At 42.0% G+C, this 24,123-nt stretch overlaps 1 protein-coding gene across 2 annotated transcripts; it reads left to right on the top strand.

Moving 5' to 3' along the window:
- Positions 1-2,584: 2,584 nt before the first annotated feature.
- GPR26 (G protein-coupled receptor 26) lies at positions 2,585-19,928 on the top strand. Of its 2 annotated transcripts, none has more exons than XM_075504041.1 (3): positions 2,585-3,252; positions 8,865-8,978; positions 16,552-19,928. In XM_075504041.1, the coding sequence occupies exons 1-3, from the start codon at positions 2,585-2,587 to the stop codon at positions 16,781-16,783; spliced, it is 1,014 nt and encodes a 337-aa protein (XP_075360156.1). In that variant the 3' UTR covers positions 16,784-19,928. The 2 variants fall into 2 exon arrangements, 1 of the variants encoding a protein (XP_075360156.1); XR_012776055.1 differs by lacking the exon at positions 2,585-3,252 and adding an exon at positions 7,795-8,132 and having other exon boundaries at positions 16,552-16,567.
- The last annotated feature ends 4,195 nt before the right edge of the window (positions 19,929-24,123 follow it).

The raw sequence follows: 24,123 nt of genomic DNA, 5'->3' as shown, positions 1-24,123 counted from the left end.
CACACCAGGGAGTTACTCACGAGCAGAGCTTTGGAATCCAGGAGGCACCACCACAGCTTGCTAAAGGGAAAACAGCACGCTGCTTCAGGAAACCATCCTGATAAACCCATAGCCTCATGTGTTGCAAGGCAAGGCAAATGACTAAATTAGCCAGTGCCTGTGCTGTTGGGCCTTGAATGATTTGTGCAGCTGGGGGCCTTGCAGGATTAATTTGAGCCAAGGAGGAGGCTGAGCGTGGGAAGGAGGAGTCAGCTATCACCTTGACACCAAGTGGGCATGAGATTCCTCTGTGCCACTGTCACAGAGTACCTGCCTCCCATATGTCACTAGGTTTTTCTTTCCTTTTTCTCTGGCCTTCCTGGTCTCCCAGCAAGTCTTGCCACATCTTTAGAAACTTCCTAGTTATTCTTCTCAGTGCCTCCCAACTCACACGGGCTCTTCGTGGGGGCCTGCAGCTGTCTTTGCTCCCTGAGCTTTAAGCTGGCATCATGCTAGGTACTGTAACATGGACACCCTGCTCAGGCCATTGATGCTAGCACGCCTTTCTCAGCCAGGGCTGTTGCTTCCCACCCAAGAAGGAAACTTGCTGAGGTTCTGGTGCCACGCAACAAGATCTGCAGCTTCTCTCCCATCTCCTTAGCTTACCTCTCCTAAGAGAGTAGAGAGCCCTATTGAGTAGAGAGCCCTTCTCTTATTTAGAGAAGGGGTCACCTATAGGCTTTCCTCATGCGGCTTTGTGTCCCTGCCTCAGGAAAAGACCAGACACTGAAGTCCTGCTCCTCATCCACCCAGCATGAGGACATGTACTTGTGTTCCGGAGACAGGGAGCTCGCAGGGCTCACAGACAGACCTGGGCTCTGCACCCTGAGCCTCTCCTCCTCTGCTGGGTGCATGCGTCGAGGACCCGCGTACCCAGCAAAACTGTCCTGGAGAGTCCCAGCTGTCTTTGATGAGTCTTCTGTCTCTATTAGCCCTTTAAAGCCTGGTTTAAGAAAGCAAAACAAAACAAAAGTGGAAGAGAAGGAACCACACTGTGCAGGGTGACAGCTCTGCTGCCGAGCGGATGAGCCGGCGTGGCTGCAAGGAATAGCTGCTGTAAATCGAGCACGCACGGCTCTGGCAAGGGCTGCGAGCACAGAGGAAAAATCCGCCTGAGCATCGAGCTCTCGCACACGTGCAGGGGCACTTACCAAGCCACAATAACCGTGCTGCAGGGTATCTTTTGCCTTCTTTATTGTGCAGGGACCAAGGCTTGGCTGCCTCGATGAGAAAGCTGTCCCGATTGCTCGCAAACTCTCAGCGTTCGCAGTTAAAACTGTTTTAAAGAGGCAGGAAATGCAATCAGAAAACAGTTCCCACTCCATCCTTTAAAAGAAACTTAATTTTAACACCTAATTATGTGCAATTTAGACTAATTCCTATTTCCTTTGCCAAGCTGCTGCCTGGTTTTGATCTCACAGGGTGCTCACCCTCACAGGGAGGGAGGCTTTGATTAGGAAGAAGCAAAGGCTGTTGAAAGGGAGAAAGCCTGACTGAACAGCAAGACCGGCAGCACGTTGCTGTCTCTGCCACTCACCTGCTCTGTGACCTTAGGCATGTCACGGCGGCATTTGGGGCTTTGGTTTCCCTGCTTTTAAAGGAGGAGGGGAGGCAATCCTTTTCCTCCTACTCATCGTGCTTGGAGGCACAGGACTGCAAAGTGCTAAACTAGAGCAGTAAAGCCATTCCAGTAGCCTAATGACAGCTCCAGAGAAGTTGCAGAATATATCCATTTTCCCCATCTTTTTGAGCACAGCTAATGAAGAGAAAAGAAAGCCCCTGCCCTGGCTGAGAGCAAGCAGCAACTGTGAAAGTGATGCATCGAAATGTAGGAAACACACTGGAGTGCAGGAATCCGGTTACATGGCTGTTTGCAAATTAATGGCTAAATCAATTAAATGAAAGCATGGGATTTCTCTTGAGGAAAGTCTAGTCACAATCGCAAGGAGAAGGGGAGGGGTTGTGGAGTGGGGATGACATAATCACGTTTGCGAATCACCAGCAGTGTGCATGCTTTAATCCATTAATGGGGTTTTTATCTGTGATCATAAAAAGCAGGTTACATTCAGCCTGGAAGGGAGTGAGGGTTGGAGGAGAGGGGAGGGGAGAGAAAGAGCAAGAGAGAGAGAGAGAGAGACAGAAAGCAAGAGAGAAAGAGAGCACAATTCACTCGGTGAATTGCTTGCAAGCTTTGGGCTGATAATTAGGGATCTCAGGAGAGCAGTTTCTCAGAATAACCTGCTCTCCTTCGAATGGACCGAATGGAGACAGTGGTTCAGTCCTGCTGATATTTTTTAAGCCCTCCTCGCAGTTTGATGGGCATTCCCAGTGCTTTTGTGCACGTCTCGGAAAGCGTTGACGTGGAAAGGAGCAGCGAGGAGGGGGAGGTTGGAGAAAAAAACTGCAGCTCTTCTAAAAATGCGGAGGGCATGCAAGAGTGCGAGCAGGCTGGGGAGGAGGGCGAGGTGAGCGCGCCTCGCACCATGTTCCCCGGGTGCCGGCGCGGCGCAGTTTCGGAGATGTCCCTCCTGTGACTGGACGCACCATGAGCATCTGGGAGGTGATCCTGGCTTTCGTGGTGGTGGTGCTGATGCTCGTGGCCCTGCTGGCCAACGTGCTGGTGCTGATGTGCTTCCTGTACAGCGCAGACATCCGCAAGCAGGTCCCGGGATTGTTCATCCTCAACCTCACCTTCTGCAACCTGTTGATGACTGTTTCGAACATGCCCTTGACCTTGGCTGGGATCATTTACAAGAGTCAACCAGGAGGAGATCAGATCTGCCACGTTGTGGGCTTCCTGGAGACTTTTCTCACCACGAACTCCATGTTGAGCATGGCAGCTTTGAGCATTGACAGGTGGATTGCTGTGGTCTTCCCTCTAAGTTATCACTCCAAAATGAGGTACAGAGATGCTGCTCTCATACTGAGCTACACGTGGTTACACTCAGTGTCATTCCCGATAGTGGCAGCTTCTCTCTCCTGGGTGGGTTTCCATCACCTCTATGCCTCCTGCACCCTGTACAACAAGAGACCAGAGGATAGGACACAGTTTGTGATTTTCACTGGGGTCTTTCACACCCTCAGCTTCCTCCTCTCCCTTATAGTCCTGTGTTTCACATATCTAAAAGTGCTGAAGGTGGCACGGTTTCACTGTAAGCGGATTGACGTGATCACTATGCAGACCCTGGTGCTGCTTGTGGACATCCATCCCAGGTAAGGTGCCTGTGTGTTCAGCGAGTGAGACTATTCACGGGAGAGGACGCGAGGATGGACGGGTTCAGTGTTATGTTAAATACAGTCTGTTCTGTGTCACAGCAGGGGATGGGGATGGGGAGAAAACAAGCATCCTTCTTGCCAGTTTCTATTCTGCATGTTTCTTTTTACTTGTGTTTATTTTTCCGGTTGTAGAAGCAACTCTTCTTTGTTATGCTTAAGGGCTTGTTTTGGGGGGGAGAGCAAAGAAACAGGCAGTTTTGGCTGAGCATGCACTTCCCTTTGAGATAGTGATCAGATCACTGCCTTTTGTCTCCCAAGGTGGATTTAGTGGTCGATAGATTTGCAATTTTTGGCACTGTCAGCCCAAAAACGTTGCTGGATCCCTGAGAGGGAGCAGGCTGAGGCTGCACATGTCCCTTCACTCGGAGTTCCGAAGGGAAGCTGGGTGCTGCGTGCCGCTCCTTCGCCCGGCAGTTTCCCTATTGCTGTGCTCTCTGTAACTTTATCTTTCCTGAAGGCAGAATTGTAAGGGAATAACATCTGAAAAATGCATACGCTTGAACGCCTATACTTAAATCCAAGTGAAAGAGACTTCAGTAGCAATGTTAATATGACAAGCAAGGGATGTATAAAGTTCATTTCAAATGAGTCTTTAAGCAAGCCCCTTGTGCCTAGGCACAGGAGGAGAAAAGTCTCCGGGGGCTGGGAGGATAATGGGCTTGAAGGCAAGCACCAAACGGGTCTGAATGTGTGCTGGGATGCTGTGCAAAATCCCTGCACATCAGGGATTATGCACAAACTGTAAATCTTGCGTGAATAGGCTATGTCTGGATCTGGAAGGGATGCAGATTTGGCTGGAGGAAGGAGGGAGGGAGAGACAGTTTTCCCTGGGTCAGTAAGGGGAGCACAGCAGTAAAGCTGAAGGACAGAAAGCCTTGCTGGATGGAAGCCCAAGGGTGGTGCTGGGCAGGCAGTGAGCCTGGCGAGGAGCTGGGGAAGGTGCCTGGTGCACAGGAGAGGAAGAAGTCGGTGTGTGCTGTGAGTACGTGATGGCTCTGCCCACAATTAGCAGAGATGAGGAAATGGAGAGGACCAAAACAGGCACGGCTGGAAGGATGTGGGACCGGGCTGGTGAGAAGGGAGCAGCAGGACAAGCCAGAGTGATCTGCCCGGGAAATGGGGATTTGAGAAATGGACCTGCACAGCTGAGGCAGGATGGAGCGGCACAGGGTGGCTGAGGGATCAGCATGTCCTGGCTGAGAGCTGAGAGGCTCTGATGAGCTGGGGCGGATGGGGCTAAGACCCAGCTATGACTGGGATGGGCTGGTAGAGTCAATGAGCGAGGTCTGGAAAGGGGAAAACAGAGGCACTGGTCACAGTGCGGAAAGAAACCAGCCTGGTTTGCTCAGAGGAAGTAGTTTGCTTTCGGGCATAGTGTGGCTGGAGCAGGTGGTTGGAAAAGGAAGAATCTGATGTATTTTCCTGGAAATAAAAGAGAAAATGGTTTGGCTAGGTAGGGTGACAGAGCGGCTGTGAGGGATGTGTGTGCTGCTTGGGAGACAGTCAGAGGCTGGATCTTAAGGTTCAGACTGTCTCTGTCAGAGACTGAAGGGAGGGGAAATGTCTTTCAGAAAAATGCTGGCAGTGCAGGGATGTGTCTGATATGGGCGAAGAAGTCTGCCTGGAAGAGAGGAAAGCCGAGAGCAGTTGAAGAGGGCAGTCCCATGCCAGACATCCCACCTGAGCCCCCTTGCTGTCCTGTGCTCTGCAAGCTGGAGGCGAACACCAGCTCTCTCCATTTGCAGCCAGCCAGGAGCAGAGCTGCAGCACTGAAAGCACATGTGGCTGTCCTCAGAAAAAGGTCATATTTTGGGGATTCCTATGCCTAAGGCAAATAAGTCTGAAAGGATCAGGGCAGGACAGCACGCTGTTAGAGGAACAGAAATATTTGCCCAAAATTCTCCAGTTAAGCTGTTTGATCTGTCTCTTGACCAAGAATGCAGAGCAGAACTTCAAGCAAGTCCCATTACTGTGAGAAACACATGTATAAATCTTCCCTTATCCCCCAAGTCACATAGAGGAAAAAAAACCCTTCTGCTCTACGTGCTGTCTGGTTGCTAAACTGTGCTTTGACTGGTCTTAGTTCCTACACGCACTATGAGATGCGGTGGTTACTCCCAGGGCAGTGTCACAGACCCACTGGGGCTATTTGAAATAGCAATCGTTATGGCTAATTCTTAAAGTATGCCTGGACTGCACAGCAAAGCTTAGGAAAAGGGCAAAAATCTCAGTGGTATTTCTCCTCCCCTGCATTTTTTCTGGTCTAGGTTAATTTGAGGGTGTTCCTGCATTTTGCAATCATCTCATTGAGGGGTGGATTCAATGGGGCTGTGGGAATGATACCTCCTTTCTTCCGAGGAGACAGAATTGTATAGGCACTTTGCTGCAAGTAACCTGTATTACTAACCATTATTTACCTCTTGCATCAGGTTATCATAGTGCTTCTCTCCAAGAAAGGAGAGTTTTAGCTTCTTTTCTAGACTACAGAAATGGTGGCTGATTTAGCGTATGGTGGTGCTGCCTTAACTGGTTACAGCTACCGCTGCTGAGAGGGTCAGACCTCGGATTGCCTTCCCTACTGTGAGAGCTACACAAAGGCTGCAGGTCTCCTGGAGCAGTCAGTGACGTTCATAAAGCTCTGACACAACAAAGGCATCATTTGAATTATAGAAGTGGTATATATACAGGCAATTTTCAGTGTTTACTATAGTACCTAACAACATAGACACGGATGCTGGGAGAAGGCACATGAGACAACAAAGTTTGTAATCCCACCTTAGACTACCCTGACTTTCCTGGCTTTTTGCACGGTCTAGTTTCAATGCTGAGAAATGTGTACGGACAATTTTCTGCTTCCTATGACTCAGAATCCACCCGCAAGGGAGTCTAGGGACAGGCATTATGACAGATGGGTTTATTACCTGTGACTTGGAAAGACACGAGTGATCTTCTGAAGATCATTCAAGATGAGTACAAAGGAAACCTCTAAATACCACACAGAATTGTGTGAATGTTTAGGGCACATGTCCTTTCAAGTTAGCTTAGGCATTTTTACTGGATACTGCTTTTTCTTGACTTTGTTCTTAAGATCAAGTTATCTTAGGTATTGTGAGAGGTTTGGGCAAGACTTCACTTAAGTGCTTAACCCATGTGTTTCTTCACCCAAATTATCTATACTATCTTTTTGGTGTAGCCAGTTTTACAGATCTTAAGGTCCAGTATCTCATAAACTTTTTTAAAATACCAAACCTTCAAAGGGATATATCTCAGATTTTCCAGGATATTAAACTCTTTAAATGAAAGCTTAGTCAATAATCCAGTCCTATTACTAGTGTCACTACTGGAACTTACATATATGTTCTTATCTTAGTGCATAAAAGTGTGTGCAAAAGCAAAATACCCATCTGTATACATTGTCTGTATGGAGGAATGAGATAAAATACCTTCTTCTGTGATGTGGTATTTATTAGCTACATCTGGAAAAGCTGAAAAAAAGAAGTTGGTTGAAGTCTATCAGGACTTCCCAAGTCATGTGTGAGCTCCAGGAGTCAAAGGCAGCTTTGTCTATGCCAGTAGGGAAAAGACATAACTGGGGAAACTGTTAGAGACAAAAAAATACGCTACCTTCTCTACCCTAACAACAGCCTAATTGAACCTACTTTGGAGATTTCTTTTCCTATATCCCCGTGTGCCTGGGATACTATGAATTTAATAACACAGGTCTTAAGCAAAGCTGTTGAACCTCTAAGATCATCTGTCTGCACCTAAAAATACTCCAAGTTCTCCAGCTCTTGCAGAACTGAAAGCACATAGGTTCCCTTGAAAAAGTGGAATTTTTTTTCCTTCTCAGCTGTCATTTCTCGCTGCAAATAACAGACATAGAACATGTAACTCTCTTAGATGTGTTTTCATTCTATTTAGGCGTATTCTTTAAGAGCGAGACGATTTGTTATTTCAAGCAGAAAAACCTTTTCCTCCAGTATTTTGTTCATTTTGCCATCATGGTAGCTGCTCTGGAGACTGGCAGGGTAAGACCATATACAAAACAGGTCAAAGGAAACATATTTCCTTCAACACAACCAAAAGGTAACACAAGAACTCACTGCCACAGGGATTAGCGAAACACACTGAGATCCTCTGGACATAACATGCGTTTAGATGATGATCCAACATTCACAGGTACAGCAAACAATGTAAGGGTGTGGCCATAAATCTCGCAGCTATTAACATATGTGAGTGTGGAACCTGACAGTGAGTCATCAATTACAAATTTACAATAAAACCAGAGAGACCAATGCCAAGCAGTTACAAAATGCAGCACATGGGCCAGACCAGTCGGTTTGCCCGAGGCATGTGATGGCTTTACCACGAGACCCGTGCAATGAGTCAGCACGTAGTAGTGCCGCTACGTGCGTAGAAAGGGATTTCAGGAATGCAGCCTGGCTTTGGTTTTGCTCTTTCCCAAAGGGACTAGTTCAGGTAGAGATGGCCCTGGGGCTCTGGGAGATACAACCAGTGCTGCCCATCCAACCTACCTGCCTGGAGAAGACAGTAACTCATCCACTTCCCTCCAAATGCACAGCCAGCACAGGATTTACACAAGTGGGTAGAGAAGGAGGATGGGTTTTCATGTTATCACTCTTCTGGCAAGCAAACACGCTGATTTCAAAGGGGATTTCCTGCAGTTGAAGAGTGGTCTCGGCCCCATGCTCCCATCGCTTTGCTGGCACACTGAGGGTCTTAGCAGCTCTCTGGTGGCCTGGTGAGACCACCACCAGGAAACTCAAAGGAGAAGCTCTTGTCCTAAAATGCCATAGGTAGGAAAAAACCCAGGGTGTGACTAATTTGTATCTGTTTAGTCGGGAACAAGGCTGGTTTGAGGCGAGGAGTCAGAACATCACAGCGCTGTGGATTTGTAATGTAATTCCTGGCTTTGCAAAGCATTCAGCACGGCGGCCGTGCAGAGCTGCACAGGCTGCTGTAAGATTTATGGCCACATGGTTCGCAGCAATGGGATAGAGTGATTGCTCCAACATTGGGCTGAATGTTCAGAGCATGTTTTTTCCTGTTATGATTTTATTGTGGTTTATTGCTTATCTTGCTGGGAAGTTTCTCGTATCTAAGATAGTGGCGTTGGAAGTGATGTTTCTAGGGAAGTAGCGTGCTACCTACCCCATTCTGGATATTTTCCATGTCTGAATACCATGAGGCAAACTCTGGCCTGCAAATATAGCTTACAGTAATTAAAAAAGGAGCTGCAACTGAATTCAAGGCTGAATTCCATCAATTTGACTATATATAAATCGATATAATGGGGGTGTGTGCATATAAATATACAGTCCTGTATTTCTCAGTAATTGTTTTTGGATGGTCATACAATGCATTAATACTTGGTATTGTCTCATATAAATGCAGTGCACCTGGTATTGGCTTATGTGAATACAGCACTTACCGGAGCGATTGATTTCCATCATTCCATAAGTAAAGCCATTAAAGTCTGCTACCTGATATTATGATTCATGTTCTTCTTTGTGTTGAATGTCACACAGCGTAAGAGAGCGTTGTCTAGAAGAACAAAAGAGGCGGAGGCAGCGAGCAACAAAGAAAATAAGTACCTTTATTGGTACTTTTATACTTTGTTTTGCACCTTATGTAATTACAAGGTAAGTGTGAACGTTCATACTGGAAAAGACTACTGAGATGCACTCTGAACTCAGAGAAGTAGGGCACGCTGAGCCAGAAAATGATTGAAGTCTCCTGTGAAAATTTTGCGCACCATTTCCACTCCTATGACAGATTGCATTACTGAGCTAACAAAACTGTGTAAAATGTCATAGCACTTATTTGGTACAATCCTGCTGCAGTCTGTAGGCCGAACTCTGTTCAGTCAGCCCAGTCGATACGTTGGTCACATGGCAGTGATTTAGGAAGTCAGTCCACAGGATTTTGCAGACTTTTTTTGGGTCAGGTAGTTACCTACTCCTCAGATTGCCTCCCCGGTTCAGGGGGTGATCTGTAGGGGAAGACACTTGTCTGAATAGGTCAGACTGTAAAAAATCTGGTCAAATAAGATCCAACCGGGGTAAGAACATGGTCCACAAACTTAAACGATAGTTTTGTCTGACTGGATAGAGTTTATTAGTCATAAACATCAAACATCAAAGCTGTTCTGGCTCATAGCTAAAAAAATTCTTGTGATTTATGGTCAGATGTCCTTATCTATTTACTAGCTTATCTTTGGAAATGGCTCCTGTGGGAAACACAAAATTACTCCTATGAAACATAAAGTATTAGAAAGTGAGTATATCCAGAAAAGTATTATCTAGTTGTTGAAGGAAATTTACAACTTACATTCCTTATAAAAAGACTCTGGAAAAACTGAAATGCTGCTATGCAGAACAGAGAAAGAAAAAAATATTTTTAAAGTCTCACCTATTCCAATACTATCAAATAGACATTATTGGGGCTGACTTCAGTCAAACTCAGATCCATCACAAAAAATCATTGAAAAAACTGAATTAAGACTCAGTATAAGTGGGCATGTAGCCAACCCCAAGTTTTTCCAATTCAGTATAATACCCTGCATTTCTATTTCTAACAAAACAATTCACAAGAAGGTCTTGTAGTCTCTTGGTAAAAATGGAAACCTGTATGTCACATTGATTTTATGTTCATGAAAATAGTAGCTAATTGATTCGTGCTGTTTATTTGTAACAATGTTGCAAATACATTTGTAACAGCGTTACTAGAGTTACGTTCACTTTCACTTAGTAGTCACAAGAAGACACTCCATGCCACACACCCTAAAAGGGTATGAAAGGATTTATAATTATAGACATTCAGCCTTAGTTCTCAGGCTATAAGATATTATTTGGTATTATTTAAGATATTATTAGTATTTGTCTCATTACAAACGGTTAAATTTCATTTTTTTGGGTCTCCGAACTTCGTTGCAGTCCCAGAATAGCTTGCAGCTCCCTCCTGAGTGACACCGAGGGCTCTAACCAGGACTGTCAGAAGTCATTTCATGCTTCTCCATAGGCATCTCAGCCCAGCGTTCAGGCACCTCCCCACCTCCTCTTAACTCTGTGGCATCCTAATGTGTGTTCCAGTAGCCCTAAGATACAGAAGAGGGGTTAGAAAAGTCCTGACCCTCCTCCCTTTTGTCCATACAAGGATCACCTGAGTGTTCCCCTGAGTCTTCAGCCTGTTGAGGACACAAAGAGGGACTATGAGAAGAATCAAGACGTAGGCTCTTGAATGCATGAAGAATGCTTGAAGGGTTGGACGCTGGCTAGGCGTGCCAGGTGGGGTGAAGGCTATCACTTTCCTGGCCTTTTCAGTTCTGACATGTCTAGGGGGATCCCTGCACACCAGGCTACGGGGAAATCCCTCTTTAGCTACTTGAATCCCTCTCGAGACCTTGCTGGACACTACGCCGCATGGACGGGTACTTGAGGACATGCGTTACTGTCCTTCCCTATGCCTCACACATACGGCTGAGGGTGTTGAAGTCAAGGGGATTAGGAGGCTTTTGAGCTGATTATGTAAGCAAGTATTATTTTCTGGACTATGTCCAGTGCTTTGCATTCACAAGATAGAGGCAATCAATCACATTTCAAGGCAGTGAACAGAAGATAGCCGATGAGGTGTATTGCTCAGCCTCTCATTTGGACAGCCAGCTCTAATCAGCAATACGGTTGAATTAAACATGCTTTAAGTACTTCATTAATTGAGGCCTGAAAGCAGCAAATCACAAGGCTTTACTATAACAACATCTTTCTGCTTCCACACTAAAAACAAATAGTTGTCGCTAGCAATTCCATGAACCAGTGAAGGAGTTGTGCTTATAACCCCAGCCAGATAAATTCTTCTCTGGGTGAACCAGAGATTTTCAGATTACATTAAGGTAAAAATCAGATTAGGCACCTCTTTTATCAAGAAAAAACCCTCCTAATTAGTTCAGTGGCTGACCTTAAGTAGTGCATCAGTAGAATCTGATTCTTCTTGATTCATTTCCACTGTACCAGTATGACAGATGTATTACCCTGTATTATTTATTTCCAGGCATAGCTTGTTGGTTTATAAAAATTCTATTAGTACACATCTCTTCTTTTGCTATATTTATCATTATGTGATTAAATAACATTGTTCAAAACCTATTGGAGGAGCTTTTTCATAAGAAAAATTAAAATAAGCCATACCATACCGATTTTTAATATTAATTTCCAACTCCAGGCATTTCATACTGAAATACAGAACTTTGCTCATGCAAGTTAATACGTGCTGTCAAAGCGTGAGGAAATTGGCTTTAAATTAAAAATCCTGAAGTCATATCAGTAAGAAGTTCATAGCCCCAAGGCCTCAGGTTACAGAGGAGGATGGTGGAACAGGCAGAAGAGATTAAAATTCTCTTGTGTCATCTCTGGGGGACAAGGGGTAAACAAACTGTGTTTTAAAGTGCTTGCCTGCCTTCTGCATGCAGATCCTGCTCGGGTAGACAAGCAAGTTCAGAATTCCTCTGCAAGTTATGTTCTTGCCTGTCTGTGCATATAAATGCATGATTTTCCCGTGCAATCTTAGGTTGACATATTTGAAGAAAGTGGCCTTCTAGTCTTCATCAAAAGCCTCAGCTGATGTGAGGTAGAGATATTCTCCTCCTGGACAGAAAAACCTTTTGGTACAAGCTGGACAGTGCTGCTTGCTATGATCGTATCTCTGCTGACAGGTGGTTCCTGCAGCTCTGGGGAACAGCAACAGCTAAAAGCAATAGTTTGCAAGATTTACTACAAGAGATTTGCAAGATTAGCTATAAGAGTCCAAAAGTCTGCTTCCTTACAGAAATAACATATGCAGTTGTAATATATGTAATATATATTATATGTAATATATCCAGTTGTAATATATGCACCACTTAAGAGGCAAAACTAGCTAAGGGTAAATCAGCTAACAATCGCTGTGATGTCATTTCTGTATCAAGAAGCAATCATTAAAATAGGGCTTTCTCACTAGCAAGACAGCATACAAAAGATTCAGTCTACCAAGCAATAAAGTGAAAATAAAGTAAAATCACCATCAACATCAAGATAAAACTCATGGTCAGCTTATTCATACCATTAACACAAAAGAAACAACTAAGGTGTAATTCTGATACTATGGGACTTGACTGGGGAAAAAAATCAGGATTAGTCACAAACAGAAATGTTAGGAATGCAAGCTTAAAGAGCTGATCCAAATTCTCGGGGAAAGGACTGAATTTCTTCTTGTGAGAACTTCATCATCTACCAGCTCCAAAATGCAGTGCCAGCTTTGTTTCAGTCCTGAACAACAGGACATTTTAGCTTGTTTGAGAGTATTGTTTGAGGTCTGTTCAGAATTTTCTCCATAAGTCAGTTCTCAGGTTTAAGCAACGCACGACAGATATGTTGCCATTGTAGTAGCCTCCAGCTAGACGTGTACATGTTCAGTAAAATATTTTACTAAAGTGATAAACTGCACATGTATATAAAGGGTTTTTAGAGTGTATTATCTGCATAGAAGATCAAGGTCTTAATCTTCAGCATAGCATTCTCATTTGTTTACTGAAAGTGAAATAATTGGATAGCCATTTGACATGACATACGCTACAGAATTATAAGTTTCTAAAATATTAACAAAGTATCACAGCAAAACAGCATATAGCTTTGAAATAAAAAGGTATTGAAGACCAGACAGTAGAAGAGTGGCTTATGAAAGCAAGATAGGGAATTATGTAGTTGATACTGTGGAATTTAATTTACAGGTAGCACTGAAATATTAATGCTCCTTCACTGAAAATGTCTTCTTTTTGGCTGAAACTTTTCATGAAAATTGAAGCTATGCATATAATTTCCCTCATAAATGAGAAACAAAACCCTTTTTCAAAGGCAATCAAGTATGTGATATGCCTTGAAAGGCTGGCATTCGATTGTACACGAAATGGAATTGCATAGCTTAGGGTTTGTCTGCATTTCTGTTTGCGCTGCTTGATATCTGCAAATGTAATTTACTATTACAAAAAAAATACACAAGAATTGCAAAATCTGTAAATATCAAGGGCACTTAGGGAACATAATCGAAGAAAATATTTAAAATTCTGTCAATAAAAGTGTAGGCTTTGTAGTTGATCAGTCAATGAAGGTAAAATTAGCAAGTCTAGGCTTACAACCCTGAAGTGTCTATTTGATATGCTTTAAATGGAGATTGTTAACATCTTGTAGAACTGATTGACAGAGACTCAGACACAAATCTGTCATATTTTGGTCATTCAAGACATCCACTGAATTTAATTAAACTTAATCAAGTTCACATGTGTAAAGCATTCAGTAAAAGTAAGTCAGCCAGATGAAATTCAGGATGATGAAATTCAAAATGCAAAGAAGGCATCAAATATGTGAAGTGGAGAATAACAAGAAGAAGGATGGCTCATGGTAGATTACAAAGTAAATATGACTCAGTAGATGATTAATTTCCAAATAGTCAGTTCTCATTTTAGAGCATATTAACGTGGGTGTCATAAGCTACATTTTATTAAACAAGAGAGAATACACCAGATGAGACCCCCCGGCAGCTTGAGTAGATGATAATTATGTCTGAGTTTGGATCCTACTTTGTAAGAAAGATATCAACCATGAGTTACAAGGAGAGGTTGAAAGAACAGCATTTGTTTAGTTGGGATGAAAGGAGAGAGAAATGGGACAGATGGTGGTTCTTTGGTATCTCAAAGTTGCTTACAGTGATGAGCTGAGCCAAGCAGCACCAGTGCAGGGGCAAGAGCAATTCCCAAGACTGTCATGTAACATAGCGTGGTCACCTCAAATGTCTCACATGTCTGTGAGCCCAAAGACTATTTTGGCTAATATTTTGGCTAACGTCACCACCCCGAAAACATCATTGTGCAGGTGTGCCTCACTTCCGATGGAAGCGATACACAAAGCGATCAAATTGCTAGCACAGTGCACACAAAACTATTCTCATATTAGAATTAATAATACCGTGACAGTGGCTAAAGCCCCAGCACTGGCTGCAGACCCATGGTGCTGAGCCCAGCACACATGCCCAGGAAGACACAGTGCTTTGCCATGGGGTTTACAGTCTAGGCAAACCAGAATGGAGCGAGCAGACAGAAGCTCGTAGTCAGTGGTGTAACAAATTAAGGCTCCTTAGTCCCACTTTTGTGCTCAAATGACTGGACCGTGCCATCTGCCAGCGCTATTTTAAACTACACCATATAGTGAAAGTTTATGGAATGAGAATAAAACGACTGAGGAAAAAAATCCTCGTCTCTGAACTGCTTGAAGTACCAACACTATTGCAATTGCTGCTGCAGGAACTACGCTTCAGAATGCTCCTTGGAAATGGTGCTTTGTCTGAAGAAACATCAGCACCTGCACTATTTTCCAGGCAGGTTTAAGAGCATCTGCTGCTGAAGACAGTTTCAGCAAAGATCTTACTTGCCATTGCATAGCGGGGATCTCTAGCAGCACATGCGGCTGTTTGTGCTCTAGAACAATCAATAGTTTCTCAAAAGCTGTACAGAAATATTGAACAGAACTGCCCTTCAGTATTGCTGAAAGACATGGGGAAAGAAAACCTTGTGGAGTTATCAATATTTCACTGTCAAAAATACCCTGTCTCAGTACAAAGTGAACTATCTGTGCTAGTGTAGGTCTGAGGAGTATATAAAGCTCTTCCCTCTCTCCCCGAATGAGTTAAAAGGTTTGCCTTGCTAAATTTGTTGCAAATATATATGTTTGGCCTTTAAACCGACCAGTTTGTAAATTCAAGATATATTATGCCATCTCCCACTGATGAATTTTCCTTCCTTGTGTGCTTCTCCTATGAGCCAGACAAGCTGTTTAAAAGCATCGAACTCTCTCTCTAGGAGCTGGACTGGCTAAGAAAGCTAGACAGCACTGGTGAGGTGGTTTCTCAGATACTCTAGAGGGGACCTAGAACCACGAGTTCAGACTAGATCCTGGCTTTTTAGATAGCTAATGGTAGGGGAATATGACTTCCATGAGACCAAGCAATGGCACTTTGTGTCCCGATCTCAAACTTTAGTGCTCCAAGTATGGTTTTAAATCAATATTTAGAAAATTATGTTATTGTAAAAATATATTTTTACAATACTTGCGGTTAAATTTGCTGTGCATGAGGGATTCAATGGTGACAATAAGTGCAAAAGTCATCAGGAAACGTACCTGGGGAGATTATACTCCTTTCATTCCCTTTAGAGCTATATTAAGTCTGTGACGAACTTCAGCTGCCAGAAACATGATCCTATGACACACACTACTAGAAAAATGCACAAAACAAAAGCACTAAATGAAGAAAAAAAAATGAAGTGAAATGGTACTGTCTAACAAGAGATTTTATTAGGACTCAAAACCCTGGAGTCATCAGAGAAAGTAACACACGTTGTCTGTATGGTTAAGTTTTGGCACAGAGACTAAAAGTGTAATGGTTGAGGAAATGTTATGTAGGAAAAGATTTTACGAGTAGATGCTGCGTGATATTTTTCAGCAGCAGCAAACTTTCCGTGACGTGTTGACCTGTTTACCACAGAGTATTTATGATCCCAAACATGGTGTTCACTAGACAGTAAAAAAAGGGCTAGGTTACAGTACTCTAGAGAGAGGGGTGCCCCTTTATCAAGTACCTTGATGGCCTGAGTGAGCCAGATGAGTTGAAAACCCAGCTCTACATCAGAGATTTGGACTCAGTTTTTAGTGAGTTATAGGAATACTCCAAAAGGTGTATTCCAATAACAAATAAATAGGCTCTTTTGAAGACTTCCTCATATCCTGATGGAGCTATTCCATTTTGCACTAAATTCTTCAACATTTATTGAGGCAAATGATCAAAAGAGCATTTTAGGAGGCAACACATTCAAGGCCCACTTCCAGCCTCAGAAAATGTACAGGTAAATGTACAGAGGCAAAGATGCCTTGAAGTTTGGAGGCCAAGACACTCTGATAGGAGCTGTGTAGTCCCATCCTTGGGAAACAGACCTCAAGTTTATATTTGCAGTCTTAGAAATTTATAAGTGGAGGACTATATTCACATTTTCGTGAGTATGATTTTCTTTTCTTTTGTTTTCTTGCAATTTCCCGGGAAAAAATTGGGGTCTGGGAGGGGGTCATTGGCTTACAGTTGTGCTGTTGCTCCATGTTTTTAATATGAATATTCACTCTTTCAACCTTCCTCTTTCCACAGACTTGTTGAATTATCCTCTGTGGTCCACATCAATTCCCACTGGGGAATCATTTCCAAGTGCTTAGCTTACAGCAAAGCTGTTTCAGACCCTTTTGTGTACTCTTTGCTACGGCATCAGTACAAGAAGACATGGAAAGACATCATAAACAAGGTCCTTAAAAGAAGCTCCATCAATTCCTCTGCCCTCACGAGTGAATCGCACAATCGGAATATATTGCAGCTGAATGAATGAGGAGACTGGTATGGGACCTACAAGACACATAAAACGATGTATGGGAAACAAAAGTAACTGGCCTATCCCTAGTAGCTATCCTCGGCTGTCAAGGTTTCGGGAGGCAGTCATGGACAGGTTGAAGCCCAGCCCGTGTCCCTCCAGTAGCCCATGTAACACCTAAGGGAGGCAGGCTGCTTTGTACCTCCTGCCCCCGAGTAAAAGAGTGCTATTGATCTGTGGTCCTGCAGGCTTCGCAAATACAAATCTCCCATTGATTTCCATCAGCAGTTACACATACGTATGGGGTAAAAAGCTAGTTCTCAGCAGAAGGACTCACGAAAGTAATGGGAGCAAACCAGTGCCATCATAAGATTATTCTAAAAAGCTGCACAGGGGTATTTGTGCTGTATTCTTCACTGGCTGCAGATAACGCTCCCTCCCACGGAGCTGCCAACCTGGCTTTACAAAAACCACCCCGACCTAGTTGCTTGAGTAGGTCCCTTATAGAAAAAGTCTTAATAGGAAAAGCTTAATAGAAAAATCTTTACCTAGATACTCATACAGTGCCCAACATAGCTTTCAACCTCTTCTGATACATATTTTTTGAACAATCCTGTAGAACTGAAGGAAGAGAAAATTCACTTTTGAAGTACGCTACAGGCTGGATTCAGCCATGTCTTCTCTAAGTTTTTCAAGTAACTTCCACAGAATCCCATTAGTTTTCTCCCCATTACATTTCAGAAAAATAAAAATGGTAGACAGGATGGAAAGGTCAGGATGCCTCCTGCCTATCTTCCAGTATATCTGAGGTATAAAGAGATGGCTTTTGCCCAAAGCTGCAGAACTGGGCCCTCTGCCATGGGAAAAAATAATTTCTTTTTCTGAGGTGTTATTAATCATGTTTTTTTTCCTACAGCTATGTTACTTAAAGGAAAGATGAGCCTAAAGCTGAGTTTAAAAGTATAATTTCCAAAGCAAGTGGAGCAAAAATAATAGACCCCCCTCCCCACCACGAAAGTGCAGCCAACAATCTGAATCCACATCTGGATGTGCAAATCTCAGGAGGTTTCAGTATAGATCTTTATAGCTCTAGATTGCAGCTATGCATAGTAACGTTATTAACATTTACCATGCATTCAGTTCAGCCTGTAGCTAACATAGGCCTAAATACCAGTGAAATTTTCAAAACCAGGACAATCCTACATGTCACACTTCCTCAGACACTGCCACAGTATCTTAATTTTTGTAAACATTATTTTGTTCATTTTAAGTACAACTACAGCTGGTGGATGGCTTCACAACTGTCACGTAGACATGTGATGCTGAAGCCATCCTCCAGTGACTCATGAAGAATTACTTTCCTGGGTAATTTTCAGTGACTTCTCTCTTACTTCAATGAAAACTCTATGAAATGAGACAGTTTTTCAAGTGTTTTCTTATTAATTAAGCTGTAGAATATCAAAACCAATAATTAATCAGTTGTCGTTTCTCTTGTTATGATTCTTAGGAATAATCAATTTCTAAAACAACTTGCATCAACAAAGTGTGTCGTCCTCATAATCTCTTAAAATTATTTTCAGGTAAAGAACTATTGGTTTCAAATTCTTCACATTTATACTTTGATTGGCAAAAGACTTATTACCCATTCTGACCTTAATTCTACACATATTTTTCTCCAGAAAGTGACTTAAAGTCCATAAGACAACAGCAAGTTAACATCAGAAGTTAAATTAATTTTTTCTGGGTAGGTCAAGAAAGCTTCTGTCCAGTGGCCATAAAGTACCCAGTTTCTTTTCTGAGGGTAAATGGCAAATACATGCCCAGATTTTGAATAGTCTTGGTTAATTAGGCTTCATGCATGCAACGGCACCTTAAATAACAGCTGACATAGCTGGCTATGTTACCACCTATCCTTGCTCATATTCTGACTGTCAATACCATCTTGAGAAAATACGGTCAGGACCACATCGAGAAAATAAGGCCCTGAGTACTAAAAACGTGGGATTACTTTTTAGTTACCGCCTCCTGTGTCCCCCAAGCAAAGGGCACTGTTTGGTGCCTATAGCTCTGCAGAATCCCCGACAGCAAAGATTAACGAGCTAAATTAGTATATTCCCTATCACTTATGCTAAATGATCAATAGCAGTCATTTTGCAAACATTAGCATGCTTCATTTTGCAAACTCTACCGTGGATATAAGTCTTTGATGGAACAGACGTTATGGTAACTACAATTTCCTTCATACCTTGCAAAAAGTGTCCACTGCTGAAGTTTCTGGCCAGTGATTCAAAGCCCAGAGAGGTAACTCAGTGAGGGGCTTCACCCCAAAGTCAGCGAGCGTGGGGTAGTACCTCAGTTGTCAGTCTGGAGAGCCTTGCCTTAGCCCTCGCTCTGGCATGGTGCTACAGCTGCAAGGAACCGTGTTCATCTACAAACTTACATCGTCACCTGCTTTATAAATGGAAGACTTAATATAATGAAGATCATCAACTACCGTGTAAATAACAATTTTCAGCTTAACTATTAATTTTAGTTATAAAAATAACAGAATTACAATCAAGTATACACACAAATAATAGTCACCGAATTTAAGTGAGTTTTCACAACACTGCGTTCAAAATTAGCCCTTAGCCAGATTAAATAGTCTACCTCATCTTAAGCATTTTACTTCTTAGGCTTAACATAATTTTCTCAGGTGCAATAGATAAAAACACCCAGTTCAATACTTGTTTCTTAAGAAATTCAAGTCATTTTGATGACTTGATTGTATCAGAATACAGGATATTAGAAAGTTGATTATTAGTGAGTTTAAAAAGTTAAAAAGCTCTATATCAGATTGTTATACATTTTACTAAGACAACTTTTGCTTAAGTAAATAGCAACAGGATGATTGTTAAAGTCCACAGCTGTTGTCAACTTATACATGGGGCTGCTGCCAAAGTCAATGGGAAGTTTGTATGTCAATAAACCTAGCCCCAGAAGGATTTCAAATTTTAAATCAATTATTCAAATAGAGTAAGATAATTTCCCAGAAAAAAAAAAAAATTGTACATTTAGGATGGCTAGTAAAAGATGGAGAAGAATACAGCATTGGACTTGTCTCATTATGCTTGTGTATCACAGTCAGTCACGGGTTGATTTATGTGTCACCATGAGCAATAAATCTCTCCCCTTGTATGTGTTTAAAGATTTGTCTTTCTTTCATGGTGCCTTTCTTCTAGAATTAATCTTATAACAGAGAATAAATATGATTTCCCCTTACTTACATCAGCTCTCTGACACATTGTCATATTTCTACCATCTGAAGCAAGCGAGAGTTGTAAATGCTGGTGCTTGACAAACTGACTCGGTATACAAAACAAAAATAATACTCTAACATTTCCTGATGACATTTTATAAGATACTAGAAATATGATTCTGTGGCTCGTTAAGTGCTAGATATTCAGCTGAATTCTTATAGGCAACTGGCAAAATTTTCTAAAACGTATGTCTAAGTGATGAATGTAGATATGAGTAACTATCTGTCTGCTGAGTATTATATGTACTATACAACACTTTGACTCGAGTGAGTTAGAATAATGATGGTAAATGTAATGCACAATACTTTATTATCTCCGATCATGAAGCGGAACTGTTCTCTTGTCTAACACAAATGTGCGTGTGTGCGTGGGGGGATTTTCCATTTGTTATTTAAATATTTTTGAAAAAGTTTGTAAAGTATGGCTGCAATGTGTGCCCGAAATATGGAACTGCATGTGCAAAAATTGTGCAGCTGCTTAGGCAATATGCAGTTTTCTGTTTGTTGGTATCTGCGATCCATATGCAATATCTATTTCTCACATGCATGTTCAATTAACATTTTCTTCATATCTTGTAAATTTGGCAGGCAGAACATTGGCAGACGATTAAGAGAATTTAGTCCACTATGTCATTTTGTGGATTCTGAGCTTTTTCCTCCGTTCATTTTACAGTTATTTATATAATCTCAGAGCCCTAACTGTGAACTAGGATCCTGGTTTATGTTGTGTTTTTGAGCCAGTTTGAATGTGAAGATCTGGGTAACTGCATTTGGCAAAAAGTATGAGAGACTGATAAGAGTTTATTGAATAAATAATAAGTACCAGGTCCTCTCCTGACATAAATCAACATAATAGTTGGTTGTTTCACCTGAGGATTGGGTCCCATTAGATAACTATATCCAGGTTTTATAGATCTAAGTGTGTAGGGCCCTGTTTTCACACTATTTGCAAAAGGAAAGATGTAAACAGGATTTAGTGAGTTCCTTATGTGCGTACGTGCCCGCTTGCAATGTCAGGCAACCACATGGCTCTTCTCTAAATAAGTCCTATCCTTGTTTTTACTCTTTGAGTAAAAGACCCCAACAACCTCTTTTCAGTGACCCTTAATCAGATTTTTTTTAACCTCTCGTATTTCTGAAAAAAATCAGATCTAGATATTAAAAAAAGTTCCAGACAAATCCTTACGAAGCCTGACGACTGCTGCAGCAGTAGCCACGCATATCACAGCATCACAGAACAGCTGAGGTTGGAAGGGACCTCTGGAGGTCATCTTATCCAGCCCCCAAGAGACACATCACTGCCTCTTGTTGTAGTTTACTGTCCCAATTCTGCCAGCGCATCTGTTTGCTCTGCAATAGTGCTGGGAAATGATCCTAGTCCACTTCAGGTCAACAATAAAATCTTCCTGGAAATAATTCTTTTTAAAAAATAATTCTGGGAAGACAGCTTAGACTTAACTTCAAAAACAGCTGCATCAGAACAACTTTAGAGGTTACAAAACTGGGGCAGAAATAGATATGAATGGGAGGTTGAGGGTCAGGAAGGTTGGGGACTATAAACTGGCTTTGCTGCCGTTGCAATGATGTGGGTCACCCTGGCTGCAGCAGGCTTTTCCTGGTGACCTATTTCCACACTAAGACCTCTCCAGGTCTCTCAGCCATCCATTCACTCCAAAGAGAAAGCTAAAGTTTCTGTCAAAACCCAGTAGCTGCCGTAGAGTGGGCTGAGGCTACAAAAGCAGCCAAGTCTACATAGGAAAGGTCCATGTTGGGATAGGAAGACTCTCATGGTTTTCAGATGGGCTATATGGAAACTATTCACATTGTTTGAATGACCAGAAACCACCTACACCTGGATGAGCCTTGTCTTAGGATACTGTCTAATTCTTAAAGCGCAGGAGGTTTAGGTAGGTTGCAGAAAGTAATTATTTTTTTCTGGACTCACATGCCTAATGTTTCACAGTTCCCCTACCCCTCCTAATCCTAAATGAAGAAAGCTCTGAATATCTTGTCCTCTCCATTTTTACATGTGCAGTGAATGTCTTTGAAACAACCCTTTGGAAACTGCTTGCTTTTCATTACTGTTAGAACTGTCTTCTCCCCAAATTAAATGTTGTTGTGATTAAACAAAGCCTAAAAGCAAAGCCAGAGACTCCACACCTGTGTCAGCTCATTGTTACGTGACCCTAAAAATCACTAAATATTTCAGCACATTCAGCACAGAAAGCTCAGCTAGATCCTGATCCTATGGTCACTATGTGTTTGCTTCAGCGGGTAGCCCTGGATAGGGCGAAGCATAGGCTTATGTGTTTGCAGAATCAGGGACTGTATCTTTGTAACCTACCCAAGCCTGAATAAGTGAGAACAATAACATTTTAGCCTTAAATCTAATTTTTTTTAATTTGCTTTTTATGCTTTCAGCATTCAGTATATCAAAAATCTTTGATGGGTGAAGTTTCTTTCTGAAAACCATCCTGCTCAAAGAGGCAGCTGTCCCTGTTGGGGGGTATAAAAGTTTACATGGAGAAAAGAGCTGCTGCAGTCTTTGTAAAATGTCTACTTCTTACCTGTAGTCCTGGTGTGTATCATGTAAATATGTATTTAGGATTGTTGATTTTTAAGCAAATAATGCTGATCTAACGATCTAGAGAGGTTGCTATAGTTTATCATATATGTCTATATTTATAAGAAAGATGGTTAGCCCTATAGACTGTAAGTGCACTTCCAAAATGTGTGTAATGAGAAGCAAATGCATCAGCTGTATGACAGCATGTGTGTGTGGTAATCGTGTAGTAAAATATGATATTTTTTTGAAGAAATGCTATTGCACGTGGTTTCAATGTACCCAAAGGCACGAGTCCACATGATTGATTAATAATCTACAAAGATATATTAGGAAAAGGATCTCCATTTGGAGTTATTACTGAATACTAGGAAACTGTTTTCTAGTCACTGTAGTTATACAATTAGAACTTTATAGCAAACCTTTTTTAAAAATCATAGAAATGGCAAAAAATTGAAAGCCTCCAGCCTCCTGGGATTTGATCCAGCAAGAGTTCCCAAGGAAAAAGAAAAGCAGTGCTTTCGAATGAATGCCAGTTCATCCTAGTCAGATACTAGTGGGAATGCAATGTGGCCCAGGGTGCAAAGCTGTCTAGAGCCTTCCTGTCGCTGACCATCGCAGGTAGTCCTATTTAGTGATATTACGCTAGCTTGAGTTCTTGAACAAAACCAAAAAAAAAACCCTGTTACATATCAAAGTGGTCTACATTACCACCATTCTGACAACGAAACGCTTGTGCAAAGACAGGTAAATTCTACTCCTCCTGCTTTGCTAATGTGATCAATGAGGTACAGAGAAAAAAAAAAGAAATCTCATGAATTGAGTGACTTTTGTTAGGAAAATAATGTCAATAAATACTCAGTGCCCTTAGGGTCACACAGCAAATATGTGACAAGGCTGGGGACAAGTTCTCTATGCTCTGCCGTCCAGCCCAACCTCATTCAAGTGAAATAAAGCTACCTGCATCAGCCAGATTAAAGAATGGGTCTTTTTATAACAGAAACCATAGGGCTTCCCAGATAAGATGTTTAAAAATCTTTATCACAGATTGCCTTGGAAAATAGAAATAGATAACTAAAAGGTGCCTTGATTTACCTTTATTTATATGCAGGGCATTTTTCTAAACCTTAGATTTTTTTTTTCCACAGTGTTTTTATTTTCTTAAGATCATTTGAGGATAAAAACCCCCATATATTTGGCAATCACTAATCATACCCTTCTGAATTCTTGCAGGAATGTAACATATTACCACTCTCTCCAGATACAGTTAGATATAAAAATTTTCCTCTAGATTAGATTATTAGATGATTATTTGGTTTTACAAATCCTTCCAGTAAAGGCAGTGGGGTTGCTTGGATAAGTAAAGATCATTCATACGATGAAAGGTATAAAAGGTCCAGCCTTTGTATTTAAACTTTTTTGTTTTGTTTTGCAAATAATGAAAATAGATGGTTTCCTATTTCTAAAAGCACCTAGCCAGTCTGAAGAAAGATAGTT

Source organism: Mycteria americana, chromosome 6 (assembly GCF_035582795.1).
Source record: "Mycteria americana isolate JAX WOST 10 ecotype Jacksonville Zoo and Gardens chromosome 6, USCA_MyAme_1.0, whole genome shotgun sequence".
Taxonomy (NCBI): Eukaryota; Metazoa; Chordata; class Aves; order Ciconiiformes; family Ciconiidae; genus Mycteria; species Mycteria americana.
The sequence above is the reverse complement of the archived record's forward strand: the minus strand, read 5'-3'. Positions and strand labels throughout refer to the sequence as shown.

Excerpts from the sequence above, each read along its gene's own strand:
- GPR26 (XM_075504041.1), top strand. The coding sequence starts at position 2,585 with ATGAGCATCTGGGAGGTGATCCTGGCTTTCGTGGTGGTGGTGCTGATG. Across the intron at positions 3,253-8,864 it reads CTTGTGGACATCCATCCCAG|CGTAAGAGAGCGTTGTCTAG; the intron begins GTAAGGTGCCTG and ends AATGTCACACAG. Across the intron at positions 8,979-16,551 it reads GCACCTTATGTAATTACAAG|ACTTGTTGAATTATCCTCTG; the intron begins GTAAGTGTGAAC and ends CTCTTTCCACAG.